The following is a 13,458-nucleotide window of genomic DNA, read 5'->3' as shown; positions in this document are numbered from 1 at the left end:
AGATGATGGATAATCCCATTGACTTCAGTTTGTCAATTGGAAATACTATAAATCCTTTTATATTGCACCTTTCTGCCTCGGTAGGGATTAATCTCACCCATCTATAACACTGCATTAACAAGATCACTTTTTGCACTGAATTCCACTTTTTCTTTAAAAGGAAAGGAAACATATGTAAAATTATGTCTGCTCGAGTAATAAGCTTTATGAATTTTTGTGGTTTTGAATGTACATGATGCAGAATGTGACCAAAAGCAGGGATTTGTAGAGATAATATATTCAGAAAGCTCCAGTTCCTTCTAAGTAAACTAGCACTATTCTACTTTCTGTGATCATTGCAGCAATGTCTTTGGGAAAACATGGTTGCCTCCCAGACAAATGTCGCCACAAGCACATCACTTTTCTACTGCACTTTGCCTCTATCTTTTCCTTTCAGAAACCTACGCTCAGGTGAATCAGACAGAGTTGATTTGCTTTTGATACAATATAGTTACATATGGCATGTTCCAAATACCATCGGAATTTTAAACAGTAGAATATATGTAAAATGATGCCATAGCTGTGAATTACAACATACAACCAGTTCTTCCCAGTGGAGCTGCAGGCAAAGAAAACTGATCCAGGGATGATGAAATAAGAACTGTCATAGTAATAAGAAGAGAAACTGCTCATGTGAATGATTGGAAATGGCAAAATCAAATAAACCAGATCGTCATAGTGATAATCTCACACAAAGCTGAGTTTCTGTTGAAATCCTGCTGTAGTAACATATTACATACACATGCAAATATAAGAACGGTGGACCCCTCCTTACTATGAAGATTGCAAGGTAAAGGACTTTGCCAGAAGTCTTTACTAAGACTAAACCCAAGGTAAAGTCATTTCCTAAAATATATATTGAAAAGGTTCACAGGTCATGTGCAGACTCAGATCTCAGACTTCAAGAATCAAATCTTACAATCTGCTAAAATTTTGTATGGCTCTTCTCATTTCTAAAAGAGAAAAGCAACAGTTTTAAGAAGTACTCTTTTTTTATGCTGAAACTTGAAAATTTGTGGCATAGTCATCTATTTTATTTACTTATTTGGATGTACAAAAAAAGTAAAAAGGCACTTATCCAAGGCACTTCATGCTTTCAACACTAATTTAAAACAAAAGTCAAGCAACAAAGATAAATTCAGATGTCAGTCCTCACTATATGAGAAAGATAAACCAATCAAACATATCTATTGGGAAGGAGTCAAGATGGTCTTTGTAAAGGGAAATCATGCCTCACCAATCTATTAAAATTCTCTGAGAGTGTCAACAAGCATGTGGACAAAGGTGAGCCAGTGGCTGTAGTATATGAGCACTTTCAGAAAGCCTTGGATAAGGTCCCTTACCAAAGGTTCTTAAGCAAAGTAAGCAGTCCTGGAATAAGAAGTAAGGTGCTTTCATGGATCAATTACTGGTTAAAAAATAGGAAACAAAGGGTAGGAATAAATGGTCATTTTTCACAGTGGACAGAAGTAAATGGTGGGGTCCCCTCATGGATCTGTGCTGGGACTTTTGCTATTCAATATATTTGTCTGAACTTCTGACAACATGGCAACCCTTCAGCACAACACCTTTCACAAAAGAACAATTTTATATCCCGTAGGGTTGCAGCGGAGTAGTCACCCTGCTCCAGCCCTGAAGAGGGCTGTGGCGGGGAAAAGTTAGGCTGATTGAGGGAAGCAGCCACAGCTGGGGCCATGCCCCAGTCAGGCCACAGCTGGTCCTATAAGAGGGCTGAGGGCCAGAGACTAGACACACATTCTTTCTCTAGCTTTCAGAGACAGAAGGACCTGGCTGCCTGGGAAGCTGAGGAGGGTACCTAGGGTGTAGCAGTGCTGGAGGAGGGCAGAAGGAGCTGGGGAGCTCCAGCTTAGCAAAGCCCCAGGATGCAGACCAAGCTAAAGGCCCACAAGAGGGTACTAGGGCTGCAGAGGGGCAGCCCAGATATAGGCAGAGGCCGCTGGTCCAACCCCCCTTGCCAACAATGGTTTATAGACTGCAGTCTGCCCTGGAAAGCAGGGGCTAGACAATGACTGAGAGTAGCCACTGAGGCAAGGTGGGATAGGGGGTTGGGAGTTCCCTGGGAAGAGGAGACTCAGAGAGAGGGGGTACTGTAGTGGGCAGAATCCCTGAGAAAAGGGCACTGGGGTCTAGAAGGGACGGGGGGGGGCAGAAGCATGTGAGCCACTGGCCTGCAGAGGATGCTCTGGGCTGGAAAGAGCTAATTCCTGAGATGAACAGCAGGAGGCCCTGTGCCAGTAAGTCTTCACCCTACCACAAGTGGTGGAGAATGTGGGCACATGTGCCCCTCCCCTGATACAAGGGGCAGGGCAAGGACTGTGAGACTGTTGCCCAGATCTGAGAATGGAGGACTTGAAGGCAGAGAAAATGGTGGGCTTCTATTGGAAAGCCTGTGTGGCTTGTCTCGCTAAGCAGCAAGTGGAGCTGCTTCAACTGCTGTGGGGGAGGGCACATGGACCTCATCAAGGGTCAGGCACCTGGGACTGGAGGCCAGTGCGGGGGCCTAAAAACTGTTTTGCCTATAGGTGACCGGGATGCTACAAGAGGGAGTGTCCCTACTTGGATGGAGCAAGGAGGCCCCACCCAGAAAACACCCCCTGTGAGGTCAACAGGGGGTTCCTGAACATGTTGGGCCTGTAAGGAGCCTGGGCAAATAAGGAAAGAGTACCGTTAGGGGATTTGCAGGGCTGAGGCTAGCCCTGAAGGAAGAGCTAAGCCTGCCATAAACTGTGGGAGGGACATGGCAAAGGGAAGACACAGGAGGTGCTTTCACTGCCACACCAAGGGGCATTTAAAAAGGCACTGCCCCAGAGAAGGAGGGAGAGGCTGGAAGATCAGGCTGGGTCTGAAACTTCCCCGAAGGAGGGGATGGTAAGGACCAACGCCCCAGAAGGGAGAGGGTCTGGGGCAGAGGGGCCCCGGATCAAAAGGGGAATCCACATGGGAGTGAGACAGGCCATGGATGAGACCCAGACAGGAAGGGAAACCCATGTGGGAGCTGAGCAGGCTACAGTGGGCACCCAAACCCTTCAGGAGTGAGGTTGGTTGCTCCTCACACTGGAGAACCTGTGGTGGGAAAGGGATGTCCTGCTGGCCCAGCTGAGGGAGAAACTAGGCAGGTAGAACCCCCCCTCCCCGGGTGGGAGCTCTTAAGGGGGAGGGTGTGTAGTGGGGTGGTCACTCTGTTCCAGCCCTGAAGGGGTTAAAAGCAGCCCTGCAGAGGGCTAGGGTGGGGGAAAGCTAGGCTGATTGGGGGAAGCAGCCACAGATGGGGCCATGCCCCAATCAGGCCACGGCTGGTCCTAAAGAGGGCTGAGGGCTAGAGACTAGGACACTTTCTCTCTTTCAGAGAGAAGAGGACCTGGCTGCCTGGGAAGCTGAGAAGGGCACCAAGGCTGGAGCAGGGCTGCGTAAGAGCAGAGGGAGCTGGGGATCTCCAGCCTAGCAAAGCTGCAGGCCAAGCTAAGGGCCTACAAGAGAGTACTAGGGCTGCAGAGGAACAGCCCAGAAATAGGCAGAGGCTGCTGGTCCAACCCCCCCTTGCCAATGATGAGTGGTTTATAGACTGCAGTCTGCCCCAGAAAGCAGCAGCTAGACAATGATTGAGAGTAGCCACTGAGGCAAGGTGGGAATAGGACGTTGGGAGTTCTCTAGGGAGGGGAGACCCAGAGAGAGGGGGTACTGCAGTGGGGAGAATCCCTGAGCAAAGGGCACCAGGGTCTGGGAGGGACACAGAGTGCCAGCAGCAGGTGAGCCACCAGCCTGCAAAAGGTGCTCTGGGCTGGAAAAAGCTAATTCCCAAGACAACTAGCAGGAGGTGCTGTGCTGGTGAGTCTTTGCCGTGCCACGGGGATGATTGACTAAGCCAGCCCTGATTACAGAATGGGCCCCACCTGAGAGAAATTAGGTGATTCCAGGTTTAACTATTGAATTGGCCCAGTTGAGGAAGGGCTGGAGGAAAGAGAATGCAGGGAGTCAAAAGGAGCCTTCAGGGTCTCAAGTGAGCAGGGAAGTACCCTGAATAGCCAGGGAACAGATTGGGAGACCTAGAAGGGAAGTAAAGAGGTGAGGAAGGAAATAGTGCAGGGAAAACTGCAATATGAATAGAGGATTTGACTTAGCTGTGCAGTACAGACCCTGGGCTCTAACCCAGAACTGAGGTTGAGACTGGATTCCCCTACCAGCCCCAAGGAAGTGGTGTACAAGGGCAGCTGAGTCCAGCGAGGTGGGCTGAAGGCTGAATGTGATCTTGCTGAAGAAGAGCTGTGGAGAAGGTGGAAGCTTTTTTATTTCTGTTAAGATAGCTTTGAACTTTAGCCTATTCCTTCCAGGGTCATCTATCCAAACTAAAGACTGTACACTGGCTGGAGGGATGAGTTATCTGAAGGAAACCACCACAGCCCCAGAGTGACTGTTGACAAGGGCTGCTACCCACAAGGACACTGATGTCATGTCTGGCCATGAGGAAGTGCATAGTGGTGAGTATACCATAACAATGTTTTTTTCCTTACATTACTTTAACTGCAGCATGTCTGAAACTATATGTTTGTAGTTTTCCTTGTCCATGCTCTCTTTTCCTACACCTTATGGCATGCATTGTATCTCAGCCCAAGTCTACATCCAGCTCCTCCTTCCTTCAAAGGCAGTCTCACTGATGATAGCACCTTTGGCAAACAGTAAATGAATGACTGTCCTTGGCCACTCTTATATTGCATGAAAACCTGTGCTGCCAGACCCCTATCTGCAGAAGGGATTCTTTCCACAGCAAATTAACATGAAGTGGTTTACTTTGTCCATATTGGACACAAGGTTAAGGGAGTGGGGGAATCACTCCAGATTGCACTTGCTTTTGAGATCTTTACTTCCATATTTCATAATTCCTTTGGAAGAAATGTCATACAAAATGAAATCAAAGATTTCTTACAACTTCTTTTGGATGGGATAAGTATTGCTGGTAAGTCATTGAACTAATTGTGCTGCTAAGATTTGAATTTACTTAGCTTCTGGCCTTGACCAAATTGGGTTGTGTGTTTGTGTGGGATTTTTTGTTGTGGGTTTTGTTCTACATTGATTGTAATTCCTTGGAACAAAAAAATTAAATTCTAAACTAGAAAAGGCACATTCTGTGCCTTAAGGGCTGGCTTCCCCTCTCTTACTTTCACAGAGCAGTATTCTTATTCCATGAGTTGTTCCCCTGATTTCCATGGGAAACTTTACTAATAAGATACTAAACGGTGAGTGCTGTAGCAGAATTGATGCCTTGTTGCTGCATTTTCAAGAGCTCAGTTCCCATTTAGGTGCTCTAGTGAAGTGGCACAGACTTTCAAAAGTGCTCCATACCTGCCAGCTCCTACCATTCTAGCCTTTTGAAAATCTGATGCTAAGTGTTTGTCAGTGCCCTAATTGCATTCTTCAAAGGCAGAAGGAATGTGTGGGTAAAGTAGTTCTGCTACATTGTAGCTCAGGATAATAGAAGACTTGATGCTGCAATTCAGCTAATCAAAATGATTGTAGTCACTTGCTGAACTACATCTCCCAAGATTATTTCAACCTAAGATCAGAACTCTTCCTCTTTCCAGAGCTTGGCATTTATACCTGGGAAGTCTTGCTAGAGGGAGTTAAATAGCATAGTGTGGAGACCATCCAACCAGATACACATGTATGTCTAAATGACTGTTTCATTAGCCCCTATTTAGCTACTCCCTCCAAAAACTGTGTAAATTAAATTTCCTTGTAATGATATGCTCTCTCATACTCCTTTTTCAACAGCTCGCTACCTGTCTGAGGTCATGACCTGCATGGTTCAGGACTGCTTGTGTTTGTCACTCTCAAGATGCTAAGTATCAAGATGTTGGACAGCCAAAAAGTAGGGGTGGGGTTGGGTGAAGCAGAACATATCCATGCAAACATCAGTTCATTTGTATACATGCATGTACCTATTCCATACACATACAGGAACCTGAGATCACCTGACTCACTTGCTCACTGGCATAGCAAGCGGAGATTCCCCAAACAAGAAAATAAACCCAAATAAAGGATCACATCCCTTCAGTCTAATTCACAAAATAGAAGACTAGGTGGGTAATTGTGCAGCTGGAGCTGTGTCCAGTTGCTGCAGGGTATGTATCTACCTAGCCATGAATAAAACAACCATCACAGTTGTACTTTATATAGGTGGCTAACAATTATTTTTTTAAATTGTTCATTGGTGTATAGAAAATAGGCCCTAAGGTATGTATTGTGTATTTATGGAATGGGACACATTTTGAAGTTTGCCCCATTGCCCTCTATTGGGGGCAGGTCTTCAAGGATGTTCCAGCATTTTATTTTGTAAAATATGAGCTCTTCCTGATCTCCATCAGAGGGATGCTCCACAGGTGAGGGCTCTCAGCTCCTGAGGAAAGTTATAACTTGAGCAGTGAGTGTGGTGTGGTGTGTTTTTTTTTTTTTGTTTTGTTTTGTTTTGTTCCCCCATCCCCAATCCCTGTCAGCCATATTCCTTGTGTGGATTGGTATATTCTTGAAGGGTTGCACAGAGCCCCTGATCTAGCCAGGGCCAGCTTTAGGCACCACAGAATCCAATTTGAAGGAGCTGCCACTGAAGTCCCGCCACTGTCTGCAGCAGCAGCTCAATTCCTGCCATGGAGGAAGGACTTGCCACTGAAGACAGTAGCAACGATTGAGCAGCTGCCGCCGACCGTGCTGAGGCTTTGGCAGTAGTTCAATCGGCTGCCTGTGCCTCTGGCAGCATTTTGGCAGAGGGTCCTTCCTCCGCAGCAGTGATTGAGCTGCCGCCAAAGACAGTGGCGGGACTTCAGTGGCAGCTCCTTCAGGACATTGCGGGGCCCTCTTAGGGGCGTGGGGCCTGATTCCAGGGAATCAGCTGAATCACCTTAAAACTGGACCTGGATCTTGCTCACATTATTGGGGCTTTATAGATTAAGGATAGGACCTCAAAGCAAATCCTGCAATCAGGAGACACTGCAGTGCATTGAACATGGTATAATAAGCTGTAGCCATGGTGATGCTGTCAGGAGTTGTTCCAGCATGCTGGACCAGTTGAAGCTTCATCTAGATTGGGCTGAGTGAAGAGAAGTAGAGTAGAAGGTAAAGGCTTGTATTTCTGCAGCCAGGGCTTCATCTGGGTTGGGCAGGGGAGTTGTTTCCCTCTTCTGTTGTTCATACCTGGAAGTATAAAACAAAACTTTCTTTACCAATTATTTTCCTCTCAACTTGTTGTAGGGAGTTAAGACAACTCACTTTGATGGTGTCCCTTCTTGGCATGCAAATATTTTATTTATAAAAGTGGATATTGTTGCTGACCTTCTGGGAAGGACTAATGGACAGGCAGTAGATACTGAAGAGGTTCAGCCAATATTTCAAAGCCAGTAAATAAATTGCCTATCTGCTTTAGAAGTAGGTTTTAGTTTCCTGTTTGTGTGCTAGCTAACAAGTCTTTTAGGCCAAACCTTGGCATTTGCATAAAGTCTTATGCAAATCCAGAAACTACATGTAACTGACCAATTTGCCATGCAAATAAATCTGCCTACAAATGTTGAGAGGGCCTTTAAGGAGGTCTGTTAAACATTTGGCCCTGAGAGTTATACAAGAAAGGTTGAAATGTAAAAGTTGTTCCATTTATTTGTAGCAGAGTGCTTCTTTAATGTCCATGTCCAGCATATATACATGCCTTTATGATGACATTAAAGGACTGGGTGAATCTGCTTTAAATGGCAAAATCTGTTGGAAAGGGATGGTGTCCTTAGCCTGTTTGCCTGAAGCTGGGAATGGGCGATGGGGTGGATCATGTGGTGATTCCCTATTCTGTTCATTCCCTCTGAAGCAGCTGGCATTTGCCACTGATGGAAGACAGAGCACTGGGCTAGATGGATCTTTAGTCTGACCCAGAATGGCCATTCTTATGTTGAATAAGTTTCATAAAAATGTGCTCAGCTGTTGAGGCTCTAATCGTCCCAGAAGAAATGTAACATTTTCATAGACTCTCATTGTACCAGTACCCGACTCTGGCCGCAAGGGTTTCACTACATAGTTTACCTCCTTCGGCTGCTTGATGACCTTAAAGGGCCCATCCTAGGCAGCCTGTAGTTTGCATTTGTTCTCATTCTCATGAGAAAGATCACCTGGTCCCTGGTATCGTAGGATTGGGCACGTTCTCAGCATTTGTACCAGACCTTTTGCTTCCCTTGGGCCCTGGCCAAATTCTCCCCAGCCAAGTTCATGAGCCCAGCAAGCTTTTCCTATAAAGTCGGTACATATTCCACCTCTGATTTTTCTATCGGGGGAGGCTCCATTCAGCCACTTGCTGGTGTATTTCCCCTATCAGCATGACCAGTTCCAGATAGGTCATCCCCCTGGGTCTTCTGTGCCCTCTGGAACCTTTTCCTGTATGCCTCAGGGGTCAGCTCAAACTTGCGCAGCAGGGCTTGTTTGAACACTTCATAGTCCCCTGCTTCCATCTAGTTGAACATCTCTCTGGTCTTGGGACTCAGTAAAGGGGTGAGATGCCAAAGCCTGTCTGCAGAGTCAATCTCAAAGGCAGCAAGAAAGGCATCTGTATCATCCCCTTCCTTAAACTGAGGCAGCACTTTAATATCAGAGTTCCCTGTGGGCTTAGCCACTCTGGGTCCACAGTAGGGGTCTCTCTGCTTCTCAGCTCCACCATCACCAGTTCATGCTGCCACTGTCTCTCACGGTCCTCCAGCTCTTTCAGTTTCAGTCCCATTTCCAACTTTCTGAGCTCCACCAATGGGGAACTCAGTCAGATCCCATGCTGATTGGGTAGGTGGATCCTGGGGTTGCCTGGCTGCTTTCAGCCCCTCTCACATTCCCAGTTGGGTCAGTGGCTTGGAGGAACCCTGGTGCTGCTTGGCTGCCCTGGGCCCCTCTCATGGCCCCAGCTGGCTCAGGAACTGGCTCCTTAGGTGGGATATAAAGCAGAGGAAGATGGGCGAGGGTGGTGGGGGCGGGGGAAGAGGATAATCAAATCACTGATTGGGACACAGTTGTTTCTATTTATTTGGAGGTTTTCTAGTAGAACAAACTTGCACATGGTAGTGTCACACTGAAACATCACATTGTGTCAAAATATCATAATGGTTTTTATGTCAGAAGGAGGTTACATTTTTCAGGACCTGAAAGATATTTATGGACTTTACCATCCTATAAATAAAATTTGCAGGATTTGGAATTGCCTCACACAACTGAAATAATCCCAGAAAAAACATAAAAGGGTACCCATTATATGGATATGTAGTCTCCCACTCCCTATACAGAAAAGGAAAATGAAGGCGATAACAATCTGGGCATTGCTTCTAGACTGCAAATAGTTTTCCATAATTGTCAGGCACACTGACCAAAATGTGGCGTTATATGACTAAGTTTAATGATCAAGTAAAGTTAGTGGCCAAACATGATATGATCTGATAGCACAGGTATCAACATCACTAAAATGGAGTGAATTGTTTGAAGTCTGAACAAAATGGACAACTAAACAAATATTTATGGAAATGAGGATTCCTGCAGACAGCATTAGGGCACATTAGTGGATATATGTATCTATACAGTGATGATTATACACATGATGGGCTTCTATATGAAGCTGGCGGAAGTGGTCGTTTGTGCAACATATGAACCAATGCATATGAATTTTAAATTGGTTGCAGCTGCTGACGGCATGGTGCTATCTCTCTAAGAGCTAAATTGGGCTTCCCTGCTTTTCTTTCACAAACAGATTAACTGAAGATAGTGAGTCACTTATATGAGTAAGGTGAGTGGGAATTAGGCCCTGATTCAGCAAAGCATTTACAGACATGCTTAAGTGTGTTTCTCAATCAGAGAGAGCTACAGCCCGATGCACCCTATCGTGAAATGTGCTGAGATTCCTAAAGTCTCTTTGGCTGGAGATGAGAATGCTCTGCTCTGAATCTTACAGGAGATGCTCAGTACCTTATGTGCCCAAACCTGTAACTTCTCTGTGCTCACGCGTAAAGTAGGGACTATTGTACTTATTGTACATATTGTGGCATCTCACCCCTTTACTGAGTCCCAAGACCAGAGAGATGTTCAACTAGATGGAAGCAGGGGACTATGAAGTGTTCAAACAAGCCCTGCTGCGCAAGTTTGAGCTGACCCCTGAGGCATACAGGACCTATTGTACTTTGCAAAGATGTTGTGAATCTAAACCGAATTGACATTGGATAAACACTTTGAAATCTTCAGATGAAAGGTGGCTATGTAGTACGAACCTATATATTAATCATAATTAATGATGACAATCACATCATACTTAATTATTCATCTAATAGTAATTATACTGGATTGTTATATAAATTATATGTTGCAATAAATTAACAAAGCATTATATTTAATTGTTTTATGCTCTAGCCTACATAAATATTAACATAAATTCTGCAACCGTGGCATATAAACAACCCCTGTTCCCCCACAGTCAGTTGGAAGATCATGGGCATAAAATTAGACATAACAGAATAGCATAGTCTAGCATGTATATAAGATAATGTTAATTAATGCATGAGCTAATCGCAAGTGTTCAAAAATCATGAGTCAAATAAAAAGAAAATCATGAGATTTTAAAAAAGGAATAAATGTTGGGTTCTTTTCATTTGCTGCCTAGAGTTTAAACTTTTATGATGTCATATTTTCAGTCTCTCCTCTGCAAATATGGGGACTAACGATGTACTGAAAAACCAAAGAGAGTGGAGCACCTCCCATAATCATAGATTCATAGACTTAAGGTCAGAAGGGACTATTATGGTCATCCAGTCTGACACCCTCCCCCCCCCGCACAATGCAGGCCAAAGAATCTCACCACCCACTCCTGTAACAAACCCCTAACCTATGTCTGAGTTATTGAAGTCCTCAGATGGTGGTTTAAAAACCTCAAGGTGCAGAGAATCCTCCAGCAAGTGACCTGTGTCCCATGCTGCAGAGGAAGGCAAAAAATCTCAAGAGCCTCTGCCAATCTTCCCTGGAGGAAAATTCCTTCCTACCCCAAATATGGTGATCAGCTAAACCCTGAGCATGTGGGCAAGACTCACTAGTCAGCACTCAGGAAAAAATTCTCTGTAGTAACTCAGATCCCACCCCATCTCAGATCCCATTGGGCATATTTACCTGCTAATAATCAAAGAATTAATTGCCAAAATTAGGCTATCCTATCATACCATCCTCTCTGTAAACTTATCAAGCTTAGGCTTGAAGCCAGATCTATCTTTTGCCCCCACTATTCCCCTTGGAAGGCTGTTCCAGAACTTCACTCCTCTAAAGGTTAGAAACCTTCATCTAATTTCAAGTCTGAACTTCCTAGTGTCCAGTTTATATCCATTTGTTCTTGTGTCCACATTGGTACTAAGCTTAAATAATTCCTCTCCCTCCCTGATATTTATCCCTCTGATACATTTATAAAGAGCAATCATGTCTCCCCTCAGCCTTCTTTTGGTTAGGCTAAACAAGCCAAGCTCTTTCAGTCTCCTTTCATAAGACAGGTTTTCCATTCCTCGGCTCATCCTAGTAGCCCTTCACATGACTTCAGGAGCTGGAGCTTTAATATAGCACCATAGAGCACCCCTTCCCAGTAAAGTGTTAACAGCTGGCAATTTTGTGTTTTATGCTATGATGATTAAGGCTATGATTTAGTCAAGGGTATTTTTGGTAAAAGTCATGGACAGGTCACAGGCAATAAAAATTCAGGGCCATGACCTGTCCATGACTTATACTCTAAATACCCCTAAATAAATGGGGGGAGGGGGCATTGTTGCAAGGGACACTCTGGGAGGTCACTGCTGCAGAGGGAGCCATGGTGGGTGTGCTACTGGGGACAGGCACTATGTAGGGGGGGATGTGCTCCAGGGGGCTGGGCCTAGGGGCAACAGCTGTCTGGGGCTACCACAGAAGCAGCAGCAGAAGTTACAGAGCTTGTGGAAAATCACGGATCCATGACAGCACCCTATCTATGACCCACTAATACACCATCCGATTTTAATCTAATTATGCAAGGGGAGCAGTCCAGCTATACGCTAAACAAGAGCCCATCGTTAACTGCAATTCACTTGCAGAACAGCCCCTTTATTTTGGGTGCTGGCCCTTTAACTGGGTGGGCGGAGGGACGGCGCGGCTAGACGCGCAGAGCGGTCGGGCAGCAGCAGTACTTCTGTGTGGCCACACGATGTCGCCCTTATACAAACGCTCCCTCCTCCCCTTTCCAGATCTTTCTCGAACTCATGTCGGCCGGAGCCGCCTCAGCCCGAGTCTGTCCGGAAAGTGCCGAAGGTCCGTCGGGGGCTCGCGCAGTCCCCACCGGAAGGCGCAGCGCGCTTGCGCAGAGGAGAGTAACTGCCGGTTGGTGGCTGCTGCTCCGCAGTGGGGGAGCGCGACGGGTAGGGACTGGAGCCGGTGTCGGCAGCCGAGACCGCTGCAGCGACAGGCCCGCGGGGAGCGGAAGGCACCGGGCGCAGTCATGTCTGTGGTCGGCATCGACTTGGGCTTCCTCAACTGCTACGTCGCAGTGGCGCGGAGCGGCGGCATCGAGACCATCGCCAATGAGTACAGCGACCGCTGCACCCCGTGAGTACCGGCCCCATCCCCCCGGGCGTACCGGCCCCCACTCGCTCCCCCCCCCCGCCGTTCGTACCGGGCCCCTCTCGCGGATACCGGCGCCCTCCCGCCTGCTCAGTGCTCACCCGCCGAGGATAGGGCGCCGTCAGCGTGGCCTCGGAGCGGGCTCCGACAGTCGCTTTGAGAAGCCCCAGCGCGCAGATCCCCCTTCGTTACCGTGCCGGCCAGAGCCTCTCTTGCCCCCGGGCCTGGAACGGGTCTCTCTCAGCCCCTTGTGGCCGGGGGGAGCGAGGCGGGGAGTGGCAGCGGCTGCCGGGTGCTTGTGGCGGTGCCCGGGATCTGCTGGAGCAGCGCGGTATCAATGGCAAGATTAGGTCCGGCTCATTCATCCGCTTCTCTTCATCCTGCCGGTCGCCGCCGCCTCTTCCTCCATTCTCCTCTGCGCTCCTTTCCCTGTCTCCCACCTCTGTGACAGGCTAGCTGATGAAGGTTTGGGATGGGGGTTCTGGTCGAGTGATATTTCTTGGTTGTCATCTCTGGTCCCGGGAGGTGGTAGGAACCCGTTTTATAGACTGTTGAAGGAGGCCTTTTCTGAGACCAAGTGGGATTTCTCTGCCCTCTGATACCTCGGTATTTGGTCTCTGAAGATCTCATTTAAACAGATGGGTTAACGCGCAATTCACATTGCAGTGGTTTGCCGTGTTCAGAAGCTATTCCACTAAGAACAGATGATGGAATGAGTATGAGGGACCAGAGGATATGGAAGAGGAGATTGTCTGGAGGAGGATAAAAGAGGGTGATATGAGG

The 13,458-nt window shown here is 46.9% G+C and overlaps 1 protein-coding gene across 2 annotated transcripts in view; it reads left to right on the top strand.

The window, feature by feature from the left end:
• Nucleotides 1-12,384: 12,384 nt before the first annotated feature.
• Nucleotides 12,385-13,458, top strand: part of HSPA4L (heat shock protein family A (Hsp70) member 4 like) — a 61,710-nt gene continuing 60,636 nt past the window's right edge. The window contains exon 1 of one of the 2 annotated variants that reach the window (XM_030564130.1): nucleotides 12,385-12,660. In XM_030564130.1, coding sequence (XP_030419990.1) covers nucleotides 12,554-12,660 — 107 coding nt within the window. In that variant the 5' untranslated portion in view covers nucleotides 12,385-12,553. The remainder of the gene's footprint in view (nucleotides 12,661-13,458) is intronic. The other variant, XM_030564131.1, reaches the window with a different exon arrangement.

This window comes from Gopherus evgoodei, chromosome 5 (genome assembly GCF_007399415.2).
Source record: "Gopherus evgoodei ecotype Sinaloan lineage chromosome 5, rGopEvg1_v1.p, whole genome shotgun sequence".
Classification (NCBI taxonomy): domain Eukaryota; kingdom Metazoa; phylum Chordata; order Testudines; family Testudinidae; genus Gopherus; species Gopherus evgoodei.
The sequence above is the reverse complement of the archived record's forward strand: the minus strand, read 5'-3'. Positions and strand labels throughout refer to the sequence as shown.